The sequence below is a fragment of the Zophobas morio genome, unplaced genomic scaffold, assembly GCF_036711695.1.
Source record: "Zophobas morio isolate AGI-343-1 ecotype UQ-CSIRO unplaced genomic scaffold, CSIRO_AGI_Zmor_V1 ptg000078l, whole genome shotgun sequence".
NCBI classification, from domain to species: Eukaryota; Metazoa; Arthropoda; class Insecta; order Coleoptera; family Tenebrionidae; genus Zophobas; species Zophobas morio.
This window is the reverse complement of record NW_026972183.1, coordinates 293,306-313,445: the sequence shown is the minus strand read 5'-3', so window position 1 is coordinate 313,445 and position 20,140 is coordinate 293,306. Positions and strand designations below refer to the sequence as shown.

Sequence of the window (20,140 nt, the reverse complement as noted above, 5' to 3'; positions counted from 1 at the left end):
GGAAGTAAGGGTGTAATTGATCGTAATAATTTTCGTATTTTGATGACCGACCTTGACAGGTATCTTTGGTGCTAAACTGCCTGTTGCATGCATACGGTACGCATTTAACAGGCAGTTTCGCATGATTTTTATTTTTTCCTAAAATATTTCATCTCTAAAAAAAGGGATTTTTAACAACAAAAGACTTTATATTACTCGTAAGAATATTCTGAGCAAACTAAGTGTAAGTATTATGCTGTATATGTTTTTTTATAAAAAAAAAGGAAATTTCTGCATTATGAATTGTGTCTGGACATGTTAAATGGATGCTGATGTCCTAACAGACCTACTCAGTCGGAAATTGACATCTTTAGCAAACAGAAGTGGTTAGGGAATTAAAAACAAAATTAAGTTTCACTACTTTCGCATTTTGCTTAAGTTGCCAGGGATTTACGTATTTCTTGGACAAACTAATTAGAGGTTTTTAATGGTGTAAAAGTCCAATTCAAGCGAAAACTTAAAATTTCAGCAAAAGTGATATACTTAGAAATTAAAAACGTCATTAATTGTCAAAATTTTCTCATTTTGCTGACTGTGACATTTTGATAAATTTGAGCGTGTGTGTCAAATTGTTGTTGCTTGCGTACAGTACGCATAATGCAGTACTTACTTAATTTTTTCGAAAAAAAGCAACTTCTGCAGTAAATAATGTATCTGAACCTAATAATCGGTTTATTAATGTTTCAAAAGCCTAATACAAACTGCAATTTACATCTTAAACAAACAGAAGATACTAGGGAAGTAAGGGTGTAATTGATTGTAATAATTTTCGTATTTTGATGACCGACCTTGACAGGTATTTTTGGTGCCAAACTGCCTGTTGCATGCATACGGTACGCATTTAACAGGCAGTTTTGCATAATTTTTATTTTTTCCTAAAATATTTCATCGTTAAAAAAAGGAATTTTTAACAACAAAAGACTTTATATTACGCGTAAGAATATTCTGAGCAAGCTAAGTGTAAGTATTATGCAGTATATGTTTTGTTATTTAAAAAAAATTGGTCTAAAGAGTTTCGACAGTACTTCCCTCGCTGTCGGAAACGTGACGACTGCATGCCTATTATGTTTTTTTTTCGCAGTGGATTTCAAAGAATTCGGTTTTGTTGTTTCTGAGTAAATCAGTAAAATAAATTTACGCATTCATTAATTTTTTTGAGTCACCCTGTATATGCAAATCCAAAAAATATGAATGGAGTGATAGATCACAAGTACAGACTCATCATATTTTGTACATTTTAGATATGATTTATTCGGCAAACTTTCGAGCTGACGTCATCAATTTTTTGGAGGGGATAAGCAAATGTATTTTGACCAAACATTTATTATGCTCTTTATAACCTTAAAACATCTGCAAGATTTCAAAGCATTCGGTTTTGCAGTTCATGATTAAATCGAAAAAATAAATTTACGCATTCATTAATTTTTTTGAGTCACCCTGTATATGCAAATCCAAAAAATATGAATGGAGTGATAAATTACAAGTACAGACTCATCATATTTTGTACAGTTTAGATAAGATTTATTCGGCAAACTTTCGAGCTGACGTCATCAAGTGTTTGGAGGGGATAAGCAAATATATTTTGACTAAACATTTATTATGCTCTTTATGACCTTAAAACATCTGCAAGATTTCAGAGCATTCGGTTTTGTAGTTCCTGATTAAATCAATAAAATATATTTACGCATTCATTAATTTTTTTGAGTCACCCTGTATATGCAAATCCAAAAAATATGAATGGAGTGATAGATCACAAGTACAGACTCATCATATTTTGTACATTTTAGATATGATTTATTCCACAAACTTTTGAGCTGACGTCATCAAGTTTTTGGAGGGGGTAAGCAAATATTTTTTGACTAAAGATTTATGATGCTCTTTATAGCCTTAAAACATCTGCAACATTTCAAAGCATTCTGGTTAGCAGATTAAAAATTAAATTTCAAAATGTTGTTTTATAATTTTGATTTTTTTTCCAAAAATCTGGACGTTTCGGGTGAAAAGTCGATTCGGAGTTGTAAACTACATGTGTAGGACTATGTTATTTTATACAATTGAAAACCCATTTACTATGTACAATTTTGAAGTGACGTCATCGCATTAGTGGTGGGGATGATTAGACAAATTTTGGTTAGCGTTTTACCATCTACATGATATTCTTAATATAAGTACAAAATTTCACAACAATCGGTCGAGTACTTTCGGAGATTATCTGTCTAATAAAAATCCGGGACAACAGACGGACAGACGGACGGACAGACGGACAGACGGACGGACAGACGGACAGACGGACAGACGGACGGACAGACGGACAGACGGACAGACGGACGGACAGACGGACAGACGGACAGACGGACAGACAGACGGAAATGGGCGACCTATTTCTTCGTCTTCTAGGGGTCATGAAAGATCGAGAAAACGTAAAAGTAGAGAGTCGGCCGACGGACTCGATTACAATACTTCCTTTGCTTACGCTCGGGAAGTAGAAAGTATATTTCTACATTATGAATTGTGTCTGGACATGTTAAGTGGGTGCTGATGTCCTAACAGACCCACTCAGTCGGAAATTGACATCTTTAGCAAACAGAAGTGGTTAGGGAATTAAAAACAAAATTAAGTTTCACTACTTTCGCATTTTGCTTAAGTTGCCAGGGATTTACGTATTTCTTGGACAAACTAATTAGAGGTTTTTAATGGTGTAAAAGTCCAATTCAAGCGAAAACTTAAAATTTCAGCAAAAGTGATATACTTAGAAATTAAAAACGTCATTAATTGTCAAAATTTTCTCATTTTGCTGACTGTGACATTTTGATAAATTTGAGCGTGTGTGTCAAATTGTTGCTGCTTGCGTACAGTACGCATAATGCAGTACTTACTTAATTTCTTCGAAAACAAGCAACTTCTGCAGTAAATAATGTATCTGAACGTAAAAATCGATTTATTAATGTTTCAATAACCTAATACAAACTGGAGTTTACATCTTAAACAAACAGGAGATACTAGGGAAGTAAGGGTGTAATTACTTGTAATAATTTTCGCATTTTAATGACCTTGACAGGTATCTTGGGTGCCAAACTGCCTATTGCATGCATGCGGTACGCATTTAACAGGCAGTTTCGCATGATTTTTATTTTTTCCTAAAATATTTCATCGTTAAAAAAAGGGATTTTTAACAACAAAAGACTCTATATTACGCGTAAGAATATTCTGAGCAAACTAAGTGTAAGTATTTTGCAGTATATGTTTTTTTATTAAAAAAAAAGAATATTTCTGCATTATGAATTGTGTCTGGACATCTTAAATGGATGCTGATGTCCTAACAGAACCACTCAGTCGGAAATTGACATCTTTAGCAAACAGAAGTGGTTAGGGAAGTAAAAACAAACTTGAGTTTCACTACTTTCTCAATTTGCTTAAGTTGCCAGGGATTTACGGATTTATTGGACAAACTAATTAGAGGTTTTTAATGGTGTAAAAGTCCAATTCAAGCGAAAACTTAAAATTTCAGCAAAAGTGATTTACTTAGAAATTAAAAACGTCATTAATTGTCATAATTTTCTCATTTGAATAAAATAAAATAAAATAAAAAAAAATTTTGCTGACTGTGACATTTTGATAAATTTTAGCGTCTGTGTCAAACTGTTGCTGCTTGCGTACGTACGCATAATGCAGTACTTACTTAATTTTTTCGAAAACAAGCAACTTCTGCAGTAAGTAATGTATTTGAACGTAATAATCGGTTTATTAATATTTCAATAGCCTAATACAAACTGTAATTTACATCTTAAACAAACAGGAGATACTAGGGAAGTAAAGGTGTAATTAATTGTAATAATTTTCGTATTTTGATGACCTTGACAGGTATCTTTGGTGCCAAACTGCCTGTTGCATGCATACGGTACTCATTTAACAGGCAGTTTCGCATGATTTTCATTTTTTCCTAAAATATTTCATCTCTAAAAAAAGGGATTTTTAACAACAAAAGAGTTTATATTACGCGTAAGAATATTCTGAGCAAGCTAAGTGTAAGTAATATGCAGTATATGTTTTGTTATTAAAAATAAAGTATATTTCTACATTATGAATTGTGTCTGGATATGTTAAGTGGGTGCTGATGTCCTAACAGACCTACTCAGTCGGAAATTGACATCTTTAGCAAACAGAAGTGATTAGGGAAGTAAAAACAAAATTAAGTTTCACTACTTCAGCATTTTGCTTAAGTTGCTAGGGATTTACGTATTTATAGGACAAATTAATTAGAGGTTTTTAATGGTGTAATTGTCCAATTCAAACGAAAATTTAAAATTTCAGCAAGAGTGACATACTTGGAATCTAAAAACGTCACTAATTGTCATAATTTTCGCATTTTGCTGACTATGATATTTTGATAGATTTTAACGTGTGTGTCAAAAATGGTTAGAATATTGCTGCTTGCGTGCAGTACGCAATATGCAGTACTTACTTAATTTTTTCGAAAACAAGCAACTTCTGCAGTAAATAATGTATCTGAACGAAATAATCGGTTTATTAATGTTTCAAAAGCCTAATAAAAACTGGAGTTTACATCTTAAACAAACAGGAGATACTAGGGAAGTAAGGGTGTAATTAATTGTAATTATTTTCGTAATTTGATGACCTTGACAGGTATTTTGGGTGCCAAACTGCCTGTTGCATGCATACGGTACGTATTTAACAGGCAGTTTCGCATGATTTTTATATTTTCCTAAAATAATTCATCTTTAAAAAAAGGGATTTTTAACAACAAAAGATTTTATATTACGCGTGAGAATATTCTGAGCAAGCTAAGTGTAAGTGTTATGCAGTCTATGTTTTGTTATTAAAAAAAAAGAATATTTCTACATTATGAATTGTGTCTGAACATGTTAAGTGGGTGCTGATGTCCTAATAGACCTACTCAGTCGGAAATTGACATCTTTAGCAAACAGAAGTGATTAGGGAAGTAAAAACAAAATTAAGTTTCATTACTTTCGCATTTTGCTTAAGTTGCCAGGGATTTACGTATTTATTGGACAAACTAATTAGAGGTTTTTAATGGTGTAAAAGTCCAATTCAAGCGAAAACTTAAAATTTCAGCAAAAGTGATATACTTAGGGTGGGTTTTTCCAAAATGTAGTTAACCTCTGGTTTCGTAACTTTTAGTTAACTTTAACTCCAAGTTAACTAGCAGTTAATTTTGAATGCGTTTTTCCAAAAAATTTGTAAATCTGGTTAGAAAACTAACAGTTAACTATGATTTATATTTGGTATCTATGGCAACGTTTCACAAATCTGTTGTTTATTGTGATAAATGTCATTCAAATTCTTCTGGTGTGATTATTTTGTACAAAAATGAGTAACACAGAGAAAACAAAGCGGTGTTCTAACTTTACGAAAGAAGAGGAAAGGATTTTGAGCCAATTGGTTCATAAAAATAGAAATATAATTGAATGCAAAAAAAGTGGCCAGGTAACATGGGAGCAGAAGGCAAATTCCTGGCGTACCATTGCAGATGAATTCAATTCCACTGTTGGGGGCAATTTAAAGGGGTCCAAATTTTAAAATGCAAATACGCCAATTTAAAAAAAAAGTTGAAAACGTTTATCTTTGTAAGAATTCTGTTAGAGCCTCTGGCGGGGACCTGTTTCACCCCTCCCCACCCGTAAGGGTGGGAGCCAGAGCCACCCCCACCTTGAGACACAGGGTAGCATTCATTCTTAATTCTTAACTCATTCGTACACATTCAATTCTCAATTCTCAATTCGTAACTAACATTCAACTATCTCGACCGCACGGTCATATACTATTCCATTCTTATTATTCTTATTTATCTAACACTTGTCACTAGCAATATATTTATCTTACTGTTCGCTGGTCTTTATTCATTTATACAAACTTCGACAAATTCTTTTCTATCCCATTTTTCAAAATGGTTTATACGTTCCCTTAAAATTCTTTGTTTTCGTACAGGCACCTCCTCATCGTCGCTATAAACGTTAATATCGATGAAATCCATCATTTTACTGATGACTGTTTTATAAAATCAAACGTCAAAATATGAAACTATTAGTTAACTGATACTTTGAGTTCTGGTTAAATGAAATTAGAAGTTAACTTTAAACTGTTAGTTAACGAAAATGGAAAAACACTGCAGGCCTAGTTAACTGTGAGTTAGGTTAAACCGTAAGTTAACTAGAGATGGAAAAACCCACCCTTAGAAATTAAAAACGTCATTAATTGTCATAATTTTCTCATTTTGCTGACTATGACATTTTGATAAATTTTAGCGTGTGTGTCAAACTGTTGCTGCTTGCGTACAGTACGCATAATGCAGTACTTACTGAATTTTTTCGAAAACAAGCAACTTCTGCAGTAAGTAATGTATTTGAACGTAATAATCGGTTTATTAATGTTTCAATAGCCTAATACAAACTGTAATTTACATCTTAAACAAACAGGAGATACTAGGGAAGTTAGGGTGTAATTAATTGGAATAATTTTCGTATTTTGATGACGTTGACAGGTATCTTTGGTGCTAAACTGCCTGTTGCATGCATACGGTACGTATTTAACATGCAGTTTCGCATGTTTTTTTTTTCCTATAATATTTCATCATCAAAAAAAGGGATTTTTAACAACAAAAGGCTTCATATTACGCATAAGAATATTCTGAGCAAGTTAAATGTAAGTAGTCTGCAGTATGTGTTTAAAAAAAAAAGTATATTTCCACTTTATGAATTGTGTCTGGACATGTTAAGTGGGTGCTGATGTCCTAACAGACCCACTCAGGCGGAAATTGACATCTTTAGCAAACAGAAGTGATTAGGGAAGTAAAAACAAAATTAAGTTTCACTACTTTAGCATTTTGCTTAAATTGCCAGGGATTTACGTATTTATTGGACAAACTAATTAGAGGTTTTTAATGGTGTAATGGACCAATTCAAGCGAAAATTTAAAATTTCAGCAAGAGTGGCATACTTGGAAACTAAAAACGTCATTAATTGTCATAATTTTCGCATTTTGCTGACACTGTCAGGTAAATAAGTTTGTGCCAAAATGCCTGTTGCATGCATGCGGTACGTATTTAACAGGCAGTTTCGCATGATTTGTATTTTTCCACAAAACTGTAAATCTAAAAAAAGCGGTTTTCTCTACTTTTACGTTTTCTCTACCTTCCGTGACACCTACAGTACGAAGGTGTCCCGTTTCTGTCTGTCTGGCCGTCTGTCTGTACATCTGTCTGCGGTCCCGGATTTTTATGAATTATGATACAGATAATCTACGAGCCACCGATTGTTGTCAAATTTTGTATTTATATTAGGAATATCTTGTAGGTAATATTAATTCCCGCTTGAATTGGGCTATTGGAACATCGAAAACCATTAGCACACCCAGATACAATCTATCCCATAGAAATTCCTAGTTTTTTAAGCAAATACAGTATAATCAGCGTGCTTAGAATATTCTTATGAGTAACATAGAGTGTTTTGTTCTTAAAAATCACTTCCTTTTTGATTTAAAATTTTGGGGGAAAATAAATGTCATGCGAAACTCCCTGTTAAATGCGTACCGAACGCATACAACAGGTAGTTTGGCACACACTTTAGTCCCGGTCACTGTTAGCAAAATGCGAAATAAAGACAACAAATAATGCCTTTACTTCCCTAGTATTTTCTATTTGTTAAAGGTTTCAATTTCCGCTTGACTTGGGCTATTGGAACATCTAAAACCACTTTGAATTTCCAGATACAAACAATTGTGTCGAAATGTTTTATTTTTTAAAAAAGTAATTCTAGGGGTGACGTACTTAGAATATTCTTATACGTAACACAAATCCTTTTGTTTTTTGGATTTACAATTTTGTTGAAACTTACCGCAAACTTTATTAATTATAACATTTTAAATATAAATGCCAAAGTGCCTTTTAAATATAATTAAATTTTGTTTGGCCATCTATCGTCGAGGGGCTGAACTATGCCGTATTTTCCTTATGTGCGAAACTGACTAATTTATGCGTTTGATCTACTACAGTGTTGCCATAGTGTGCCGACCGTGCCAAAGTTCCGGGGTTATATACATATATACCTGTATGTACCACTTCGTAAGAATGTGCAAAGTTCACAACAAACTTCGCAGAAGTGGTGGTGTAAGAATTTTCATATTAATGAGTATCCACAAACATACCATAAACAGTTGTGTTCTTTCAAGGTGAGTTTCCGGTAACTCACATCACTTAATGATTGTTGAAGAGGCTGGAATACAGGGGAGATGTGTTGTGGAAGTTTGTTTAAAAGAACACCTTAGCAAATTTTTCATTTCAAATAAAATAGTGTTTCACAGTTGGTTCTTGCACTCGTATCGAAATAATCTGTAGTAAATAGTTTCCGAAACACACTTTGGAATTATATTGGTGTGGGATTTATACAATTCCCAAATTGACGTCTCACAGAGCCAAACAAATACATATGTCAAACAATACTGATTTAGTTGCAGCAACCTTTTAGTGAAAATTGTAAATAAATTGTATTCTGTGAAAACTATTAAAAATAATAAGCAAAATATTTATGTTCCTGAGGTTGTTTTTTATTTTTTTGTGAGTGATTTAAAAATATTAAGAGTGAAATAAAAATTTTGCAATTCACTTGTGGATAACAACTTATTTGTCAGACTTGTTAAGGATTTAATAAACGCAGTTTAAAACGTCAAAATTGAATAAAAATGTTTTGCTTGAATATATTAATAATTTATAAGAAAGAAAAAAGTGGCCAATGTCACTAGTACATGCCACCCATTTTTATTTTTGTGTACCCGTTCCGCAAATATTGCTGAAGTTTCGTTACTGATCTACTGTGGTGATAACAGAGTGTCTCCTGGCGATGTACTAATTTTAATCGTAATAACACAAATAAAATAAATTATTTATTAAAAATAGAACAAACTGTCAACAACCTCTAAAACTTGCAAGACCTTTATAAAGTGTCACACACTTACAATATTTAGAAAACCACACGTACAAGATAGAAACGTCAACTTTTATAACGACGCCATGTTGGTATTCTGAAAAGTGTCATAAAAAAACGTGTTAGTCATACCACGTAACTTACCATTGGGTCTCATTTCGTACACGACCAAATCACCCTTTTCGAAGTCCGTTATTGCTTGATATAACCCGTGTAAAAAGTACCTCACGATGTGCTTATTTTCCTCAGGTACGTCGTCCCAAGCCCTCGGACTTTGATAACACAGAAGCCACACTTCATCCGGCTTCACGTAAGCCCAGTCGCCGTCGTCGAAAACCACCAAATATCTACAACCAATCGCGACATTACACGCGCCGAGTCGTTACTTTGACAGACCTTTGTAGGTTCTGGTTGGTTGGAAATTCCATAACCACGCCCTTTTCGTGCTTGCGTCGTCCTCGTGACAGTTCGCCGGTGGTCGATAGTTGTTTTTTCAAAGCCACGACACGGCTGCCAACCTCTAGGACTCGGGTGGGCGGTTCAGGGTAGGCTATGTTTTTTTTGGTGGTTATTATGTCGTTGAAGGTTTGGTTGTCGGCGAGGTGGACGACGTCTTCGCCGACGTGGATAAGTTTGGCTTTTACCCACTTTTTGTTGTTTTTGTTGGGGGTGAGGTAGGTTTCCATGAGTTCGAATTTGGGGGGTTTGGGGTCCAGGGTGCTGCCGAACGGGAACATGGATTCGACAGCAGACTCGGTTTTTAGGGAGTTGAGGGCTAGGGGTAAGGGTTTGGGCATGGGTCGTAGGGGAGCAATGTGTTCCACTTGGAGGTCTAAGCAAGTAGTTCAAGTTGAACAAATACAAATTAGTAAATGGTAGTGCCGTTTTCACGCTTGAAAAACCCGTGTGTAACTGTAAAATATTTCTGCGCATGTGCTACTTACCCGGGCACTGAATTAGTTTTTTCAGCAGGTCTAGCGTCTCCCGGTGGTCACGCCTGTGGTATTCTATTGTCTTAGGTGGAGACCAATGCCACTTTTTGGTGGTTTCGTTGAAGCTCAAATTTCTTTCTTCAGGGTCCATTATCTGATTCTTAGTAACAGCAACAAAAAAAATTGACGGAAGAAATGTGACTTTCGGAACATTGACAAACAAGGTGTGTTGATTTTTTGTTTTTATAATGGTGTCGTTGCTTTGGTAACGGGTGCCATTGTAACTATGATTATTTTTCAATCAAGGATTAACTTGAAAAGTAACTAAATTCCAGGTTATGTTTGTTTTTTGTGCATTAAGTTTTCGAAACTTAAGGTGTTGCGTTTATTGAATGTCTATACTGCTAGGAAACAATCAGTTGAAGGAAAAAATAACAAATTGGAAAATTTATTTCTGATTTATACAGGGTCATTATAAAATACTGTAGTCAACTCACCTATGAAAAACGTTTAAGGGCTTTGTCATGAATTACACCTTGGAAAGTCGATTGGAGTTGAACAGAATAAATCATCTGGTCTGTTTTGCAAAGAAGCAATAATTTTTCAAATAATGAAATCCAAAAAGTGAGGTTAAGTTTGTCGAAACCAATGAACACGGTAATTATTTAAAAAATTACATTTTTATAGGTACCCTGAAGGTAAAAATTGTGAAAAATCACGTAATGGACAATGGCAGAGCAAGTCTTATCACAGTTAACGAACACTATGAGTACCTAATGAGTTTTTGCAGTAAATAATTTTGCCAAAGTTGTGATCCCGCGAAAGTTCTGTTTGTAAATTGTAAGGAATCGTCAAAATATTGGTGCAGACATGGTTTGTAACCGGTGCTTTTCTCTTGAAAAAACACAACTGATAAGGTGACCAGAATTTCAAAATTGCTGAGGAGGACGCGTAATAATAATAATAATAAAATACACATGGATTTTTTTTAACTTTTTAATACTAATTTACATGGGTTAATAAGGTAAACTATAGAAATTACTATGTATACTTATCACTAGAATGTTTTTTTTTTTAAAGTACTTCATTTTCTGATAACATTTTAGAAAACTCCTGACATGTCATATTAATGTTACATTTTACAACAGTCATTGCCGAAAGAGTCTCTACTGTTAAGCGCGATTTTTCGGTAGTCCAAACGTCATTAACAATGGAGAAGACTCTTTCGACCGACTCGTTTGTGCCTGGCAAACAAAGAAATAATTCAACTAATATTTTTAAATTTTCACACGGAATATACTGATTTTTAAAATGGTTGAATACAACAAGCCATCTTTTATCACAGTCCATTATTTGTTCGTTCCACTCTTCAAATTTTGTGTTGCAATAAATTTGTAATCTCCGTATTGCGTCGAATAAACGATTGTCGTCAATAACACAATTACATTTTTCCAATGCAAATTGTATCGTCGTCTGAACTTCTTCCCACGTAAAATTTGATCTCAGTAAAGTCCAATTCATAACATCAAGATCTTCTGTATGTTTTGTCCATTCACTGAGGTTTGCACTCGGAATACGAACACAACTACAGTAAATTTTCTAGATTTAAATTAATTTACCATAGAACTAACGTAAACCGTAAAAAAGTAAAGCAACTTAATTGATCAATCAAAAAGGAGGATATTTTTTATTTGAGGAGGACACGAGGAGGACATTTACGCTAGGAGGACAGCATACATGAAAGGAGGACTGTCCTCCTCAAAGGAGTACGTCTGGTCACCTTACAACTGAAAGCCTTGATCTTCATCCCTACAATAGGTGAAAACTGCTATGTCCAAACATTACCTTCAGCTTTGCAGTTTCTAGATATCTGAAACATGCCAGATCTGCATAACAGGAATGTCAAAGAGGTTCTACCCAAAACACGCCCACATGGCCATCCTAATATCAAGATTTTTCAAAATTTCTATAACAAAAAAGATGAAAAAACCAATAAAATTTCAGGAGCATAGTGTTAAGAGTTCTGTAGATGATTATGAGATCTCTTGAAACAACAGAATGTTTAATAAAGATTTTTAACTTTCCTAATAGTAAAATTACAATTATTACTAAACAGTAAGTTGAAGTAAGTTTTAAATTAAGAAAATGCAACTAACACCGAAAGAAAAATGAAAGTTACTGAAAATAAAAAACTTTATTGCAGTACCTACATACACTTTCTACATCTAATTTTGTTTATTGATCACATTCATTTACTTGAAAAAGTATCAGGCCTATGAATCGTCGTCTGGAAACAGCTAACCACACACCAACCTTCATTGCGTGTGATGGTGTTTCTTCAAAAGCGTGAGTATTTTCTATACACCAAATTCTGAAGTTCTGTCAGTTGACATAATAGCCTAACAGATGAAACCAGGCTTCATCAGAAAAGAACGACAAATCGAGAATCCCGTTATCGTCCATATCAGCTTGAAACCAACTACAATACCCAACGCGGCAAGGAAAATCAGCTGGTTGCAGCTCCTGAACCAACAAAATCTTGTATGGATGCATATGTAACTTCTCTTTTACGATTTTCTGACATGGGCTGTATGGTACTCCGGACAGTAAAGATTTTTGACAAAGCTTTATTCGGACTTTGTTCCATTCTCATCCTTAAATCTTCAACAACGTCTTCACTAACTTGAGGTCTCCCCGTCGGTTTTCACTTAGAAATGCTACCAGTGTCGTTAAATCTGGCCATAATTCGCCATATAGCGTCTTCAAAGATTCTTCATCAATGACAACAGAACATTTCACTAGATACTCGTTTTTAGACGCCTCCACAGAGTACACTCCATCCCCATCCTCATTTAACACCCCATTACGGTAATAGGCATGATGATTGCGCCAAAGAACTAAAAAAATCATTTGTAACACTAACCATAGTTATTCCTCTCTGTTCATTACCTGAGATTATTCCACAATGATCTGTAGTTTTGATAAAAACTGTTTTTTGAGACACTTATTAAAGTTCTAACAATGGGGAAGACAGCAAAAATGAAAACAAGACAAGTCAATTAACGCACAAAGTGAGGGAAAACGTACCAGTACAAACAAAAAATTATTGACATCTGACAGAATTAATAATGTCTGTGCTAATCAGCGTTGCCACGCCGTTTTACTTACTATCGGTAGATTTCTTGGATAATTTTCGGTAAATTTCGGCATTTTTTCGGTAGATCGGTTTTTTGTGATAGAAAAGGTATTACACATAAATAATAGGTACGTTTTTTTTTTATCATATATGAAGAAGGTAGAAATATTTTGTTATTAAAAAGAAACAAATAAAAAACAAATATTAACATAGATCATTTAAAAAAATATATCTATGAGTAAGCATGCTAAAGGTAGTAGGAACATTTTGTTAAAAATAAAAACACAATGAAACTATAATATTCCCCTTAATTATTGCCTCAGGTGCTGAACTGTTTCGGGGATATACTGAATTTTGTCTAACTAATTAAAAAAAATCCCCTTTTAATTATAACGCGCTTAAAAAGAATAGATATTTGGCGCTATCTGTAAAAATGTATAGTGGTTACGCTGGTGCGTAATAGAGGGAACTAAACAAATCCGCAGAACTAAATCTATACTGAAAAAAATATTAAGAAATAAAATTATATAAAAAAAATTATTGAAAATTTATAAATACATTAAAAATAAATTCTTGAATTATCGTAGACTTTTCGGTAGATTTTGTGTTTCAATCGGTAGATCGGTAGACAGAGCCCAAAATCGGTAGATCTACCGAAAATTCGGTAGAAGTGGCAACACTGGTGCTAATGTCAACTAATGTGGCGCTAAAAATAAAAATTCCAATATTAGTGTAATCCTTTCCACAAAACTGAAAAAGGCGGCACAAAATGTCACCAAAATCATGGCCTTCTTCGACTACAATATTTTATAATGACCCTGTATAAGGGTTAATATTGTTGTTGGCTTAATTTCTACACTTTCTGCTCGCATTAGTTTACCATGCGGTTCTTTGGAAGAAGACATGTTATCATATCTATAATACATTATCACAGCGTTGTCTAAATATCCGTAGGAGTTGTTGTTGAAGTTACCTTAAAGTTGGCAAGCCTGTAATACAATTCGTAAAGGTAGCTAAAAATTTGCTTTAGGCAACCAATAATACAGTTTGGGTTATATCCCTACGAGAGCAGAGAATGAGGGTATATTGTGTACATATCATTGATCTAATAAAGGAGTGGATGGAGCCTTGTATACGTTTCCATACGCGAGCGAGTGTAATCAACACAAGAAAGAAATAGCAAGAGTTGTTATGGCATCAGTGGGAAAAGGACGGCTGACCACTAGCACGTGCTGGGTGGCAAAAAACGCTTCATTTGAACGGGAATTAATACGTTTTCTTACGAATTTGTTCAAACAATCAATTATAACAAACGTTTGTTAATGAAAACTATATTTTTACAGTTTACATTAAAATTATGTGAAATATTAAACAACAAAAATCATGTTAAGTGGTGGAGATAGTCTTTTAATAAAATAAAATGTATACACAATCTACAATATATTACGAATTCAGTTAATACAATAATCTTCTACAAGTTAACTAATTTTGTAGTGTATGTTCATTGGTAAATCTGAAATTTTTAGGATAAAATTAATTAAACTTTCGATAAAAGTGACAGGGTGCCTAATTAAATTGAACATATTAAAGAGGGTGGAATTTTCTAGCAAAATCTATTTTCTAAATCCACGTACAAATAACTAAAACAATAATCAATAGATATAAAATTCCCTCTTTTTGTAGCAACAATCCATTTTTTTCGTAATTCGGAATGTTTAGGAAATCTAACAAAATTTTTAAATTATAATTACGAAATCCTTCGTCTCTATATGTGATTATTGCCTATGAAATGAAACAGGATTGCTTTCTTTGCACGTTCTTTGCAATTATACGCACAACACGATTTCACGATGTTTAACAAATAGTTCGATAAAATACAACTTAAGAAGACTGTAGTCATTTAAATACGGTAACTTGAGCCTAAAAAGCGTAAATTTGCAAAAATACACCTTTAAACACCATGCGACAGCACGAAAGAAACCGCCAGAAACACAGTGCTCTGCAGCTTCGCGTCAATGTTTTGCCACCCAGAGAGCCCTATCTCTGTCCCACTGTGTTGGCAACGCGCGTCTCTCTCTAAGTTACTTCCATATAATATTATTTCTATGGTACATATCATCAAAAATGACAGATGTCAGAAATTATTGACTTATAAACGTTAAATTTGCTAGTAATGCAAGTGTGAAATGAGAAATACGGAATGCGTAGCAAAATGGGCAATGAGAAATGTAAAATGAGTAATGAGAAATGATCAATGCGAAATAAGAAATGATTTATGAGAAACGAGAAATGCGAAAAGTGAAATGTGGAATGCGAAGCGAAATAGGAAATAAAAAATGCGTAATGAGAAATTCGAACTGCGAAATGGGAAATGCGGAATGCAAAATGAGAAATGAGAAATCGAGAATGTGAAAGGTAAAGCAAAATGTGAAATGAGGGATTCGAAAAAGAAATCCGAAATCCGAAATGTAAAATGAGAAATGCGAAGTGCCAGCTGCGAAACTGGAAATGGGAAATGTAGAATGTGAAGCGAAATGGGAAATGCTAAATGAGAAATTCAGATGTGAAATAAGAAATGAGAAGAAAGAGGAAATGATAAATGAAAAATGTGAGAAATGTTTGGATTGAGAAATATGGATTATGAAATGAGAAATATAAAATAGGAAATTGTAATGCAAAATGTGAGAATTATGAAATAAGAAATGATGAATGAGGAATGTGGAATGAGAAATATGAGTCATGAAACGAGAAAAGTGAGGAATCAGAAGAAATAAAAAATATGGGAAACAACAAATCTGAGAAATGAGAGAGATGAAATGAGAAGTAACACGAAGTGAGAAATGCGATATGTGAAATGAGAAATGAAAAATATGGACAATGAGAAATGGGAAATGATAAATGAGAAATATGAGAAATTAGGATGGTGAGAAATGTGAGAAACGATGAATGTGAGAAATGAGAAAGGTGAAATGAGAAGAAATGAAAAATGACACGAAATGAGGAATGAGATATGTGAAATGGGAACTGAAGAATGAGAAGAAATGAAAAATGAGACACGACACGAAGTGAGAAATGTGAACTATGAAATGAGAAATGAGAACTGCGAAATGAATAATAAACGAGAAATAAGAAATATGAGAAAGATGAAATGAGAAGAAATGAAAAATGAGAAATATGAATTATGAAATGAGAAATAACACGAAGTGAGAAATAAGAACTGAGAAATGAATAATAAACGAAAAATGAGAAATACGAGATGTTAGGATGATGAGAAATGCTAGAAACGATAAATGTGAGAAATGAGAACTGAGAAATGAATAATAAATGAAAAATGAGAAATATGAATTATGAAATAAGAAATGACACGAAGTGAGAAATAAGAAATGTGAAATATGAAATATAAAATGAGAAATAAGAACTGAGAAATGAATAATAAACGAAATATGAGAAATACGAGATATTAGGATGATGAGAAATGTTAGAAACGACAAATGTGAGAAATGAGGACTGAGAAATGAATAATAAATGAAAAATGAGAAATATGAATTATGAAATGAGAAATGACACGAAGTGAGAAATGAGAAATGTGAAATATGAAATCAGAGCTGGAAAATGAAAAATGAGAAATATGAGAAATAAGAAAGATACAATGAGGGGGAATGAAAAATGAGAAATGTGAAATGAGAACTGAGAAATGAATAATAAATGAAAAATGAGAAATATGAATTATGAAATGGGAAATGACACATTGTGAAAAATGAGAAATGTGAAATATGACACGAAGTGAAAATGAGATATGTTAAATGAGAAACGGGAAATGTGATGTGAGAACTGAGAAATGAATAATAAATGAAAAATGAGAAATATGAATTGTGAAATGAGAAATGACACTATGTGAGAAATGAGAAATGTGAAATATGACACGAACTGAAAGTGAGATATGTTAAATGATAAATGAGAAATGGGAAATGAATAATGAGAAAAAATGAAAAATGAGAAATGTGAAATATCGAATGAGTAGTGTGAAATATGAAATGAGAAATGAGAACTGGGAAATGAATAATAAATGAAAAATGAGAAATATGAAATGAGAAACATGAGAAACGAGAAAGATACAATGAGAAGGAATGAAAAATGAGAAATATGAATTATGAAATGAGAAATGACACGATGTGAGAAATGAGAAATGTGAAATATGACACGAAGTGAAAATGAGATATGTTAAATGAGAAATGAAAAATGGGAAATGTGAAATGAGAACTGAGAAATGAATAATAACTGAAAAATGAGAAATATGAGTTATCAAATGAGAAATGACACGTTGTGAAAAATGAGAGATGTGAAATATAACACGAAATGAAAATGAGATATGTTAAATGAGAAATGAGAAATGGGAAATAAATAATGAGAAAAAATGAAAAATGAGAAATGTAAATTATGAAATGAGAAATAACACGAAGTGAGAAATGAGAAATGAGAACTTTGAAATGAATAATAAATGAAAAATGAGAAATGTGAGAAATAAATAATGAATATAAATGAGAAAGATACAGTGAGAAGGAATGAAAAATGGAAATATGAATTATGAAATGAGAAATGACACGATGTGAGAAATGACAAATGTGAAATGAGAACTGAGAAATGAATAAAAAATGAAAAATGAGAAATATGAATTATGAAATGGGAAATGATACATTGTGAGAAATGAGAAATGTGAAATATGACACGAAGTGAAAATGAGATATGTTAATTGAGAAATGGGAAATGTGAAATGAGAACCGAGAAATGAATTATAAATGAAAAATAAGAAATATGAATTATGAAATGAGAAATGACGGTATGTGAGAAATGAGAAATATGAAATATGACACGAAGTGAAAATGAGATATGTTAAATGAAAAATGAGAAATGGGAAATAAATAATGAGAAAAAATGAAAAATGAGAAATGTAAATTATGAAATGAGAAATAACACGAAGTGAGAAATGATGAATGTGAAATATCAAATGAGTAATGTGAAATATGAAATGAGAAATGAATAATAAATGAAAAATGAGAAATATGAATTATGAAATGGGAAATGACACATTGTAAGAAATGAGAAATATGAAATATGACACGAAGTGAAAATGAGATATGTTAAATGAGAAATGAGAAATGGGAAATGAATAATGAGAAAAAATGAAAAATGAGAAATGTAAATTATGAAATGAGAAATGACACGAAGTGAGAAATGATAAATGTGAAATATCAAACGAGAAATGTGAAATGTGAAATGAGCACTGAGAAATGACAGGAAATGAAAATGAGATATGTTAAATGAAAAATGGTACGCCAGGTATCAAAAAATGACTAATTTTAAATGCATTTGACCATGTCTGCCATTTGGAAATTTTAAAATATATGTTTATTTTTGTTAAAAAATAACCATGGCAGACCATTATCACGCGTCTAACATCGTGGCAGACAATTTTGAAAGTGCCAAAAAATATAAAATTTTCAAACTAATTTTGACCAAGTCTGCCATTAATATATTTTGTTGATTGTAGTCTTAAAATATTATATTTATCACGGCAGACGTTTTTATTGAGTACCTATACACTTCAGCTGATAACAAAATCTTAACTACTACCCGAGCAGATATATAAAAATGACGCATTATATCTTACATTTATTTCATCTGCTTGAAATTAAATTTATTGTTGTTTTTAAAAATTGATATTTGATTGTATAATATCATTAACAGTTCGATAAGAATGACAGTTTCGAAAGTTCAAATGTATCAGTTGATTACCGACAAATGATACATACCAGTTCATCACTACACCAATGTTTAATAAAGAAATCAATGAGAGCTTCTTTAAATTTCGTATTTTTTATCTCTTTTGTAAAATCTGATGGTCGTACCTGGTCAGGAGCGAGGGAAGTACTGTCTAAACTCTTTAGACCAATTTTTATATATCTATATACGTACATATCCGAGAGAGAGAGAGAGAGAGAGAGAGAGAGAGAGAGAGAGAGAGAGAGATCAAGTATTTTAAATAAATAAAATAAAATCGTTTTCACAACTTGTTAATTGTCATTTGCCGTTAGTTGATGCATGTGAAAGAGCAACTCTCTCCCTCATGTATATATAAATAATAATAATAATTAGAGAGCGGATTTTATGAAATTTGCGTATCCGTTATTTTTTCCATATAAGTCTTGATATTTAATATGTGAACGAATCATGCTGATTAAAAAAGAATACAGCTATAAAAAAATTGCATATTTGCATATATTTGCCTTCTGTTGCATATTTCACGTAACAGGTGCATATTTTGCATTTTTATCAATTTTTTTGCTAATTTGAAAAAAAATTATTGTCATCTATCGGCATTTGTCTAGAATGACGAAATTTGATTAATGTTGCTATTGCAAATATTGTCCTGAGCTTCAAATAACTAGTAAAGGTTTGGGTTTTATGATAGTTTGGAGGTAAAATCGGTCCTTAATTACTCTTGGAAATACCGTTCATTCCCAATATTTTTGTTCGTTACTTAAGTATATTAATGGTATATTTTATGGTGGTCTAAGGGCCGTTATCCTATTATTTTTCATCGTAAGTTTGCATTGAAAGCATTTAAAGCGATCCAGGTCTGTCAAAATGTCGAAGATAACTCAAATTAATTTATGGATTAAACCTTTTCCTGAACTTATTCCTCAAGAAGGAACTGTGTTTTTTCGCGCCTGCTCTAAACTGCTAAGTATTTTTACATCTGTGGACGTAGTACGCAGTTTTTCTATTAACAAATAATACTTTAGAATCACCCGAAAAAATTTTTGTTAGTATATTTCGAACAATATTTAAAAATAAATTGTTACCAAAATAGTAATTAAATAGTCGATTACTACCATTTTTACTTCCCGAGCGTAAGCAAAGGAAGTATTGTAATCGAGTCCGTCGACCGACTCTCTACTTTTACGTTTTCTCGATCTGTCATGACCCCTAGAAGACGAAGAAATAGGTCTCCCATTTCCGTCTGTCTGTCCGTCTGTCTGCCGTCCCGGATTTTTATTAGACAGATAATCTCCGAG

At 32.8% G+C, this 20,140-nt stretch overlaps 1 protein-coding gene and 3 long non-coding RNA genes across 4 annotated transcripts; 2 read left to right on the top strand and 2 right to left on the bottom strand.

Moving 5' to 3' along the window:
- Positions 1–8,127: 8,127 nt before the first annotated feature.
- LOC135143957 (uncharacterized) lies at positions 8,128–8,605 on the top strand. The gene is made up of 2 exons (XR_010282958.1): positions 8,128–8,182; positions 8,230–8,605. It is a non-coding gene; the product is annotated as an uncharacterized LOC135143957 (long non-coding RNA).
- A 244-nt stretch (positions 8,606–8,849) lies between these two features.
- On the bottom strand, positions 8,850–10,122 carry LOC135143946 (histone-lysine N-methyltransferase eggless-like). The gene is made up of 4 exons (XM_064075847.1): positions 9,941–10,122; positions 9,393–9,828; positions 9,141–9,343; positions 8,850–9,093 (listed from the first exon to the last, which is right to left on the bottom strand). Exons 1-4 carry the CDS (start codon positions 10,077–10,079, stop codon positions 8,978–8,980), a joined length of 894 nt encoding a protein of 297 aa, XP_063931917.1. The 5' UTR covers positions 10,080–10,122; the 3' UTR covers positions 8,850–8,977.
- Positions 10,123–11,444: 1,322 nt separating this feature from the next.
- LOC135143910 (uncharacterized) lies at positions 11,445–12,552 on the top strand. Its single transcript, XR_010282943.1, has 2 exons — positions 11,445–11,746; positions 11,795–12,552. It is a non-coding gene; the product is annotated as an uncharacterized LOC135143910 (long non-coding RNA).
- LOC135143911 (uncharacterized) lies at positions 12,104–13,005 on the bottom strand. Its single transcript, XR_010282944.1, has 2 exons — positions 12,878–13,005; positions 12,104–12,825 (listed from the first exon to the last, which is right to left on the bottom strand). It is a non-coding gene; the product is annotated as an uncharacterized LOC135143911 (long non-coding RNA).
- Positions 13,006–20,140: the final 7,135 nt, after the last annotated feature.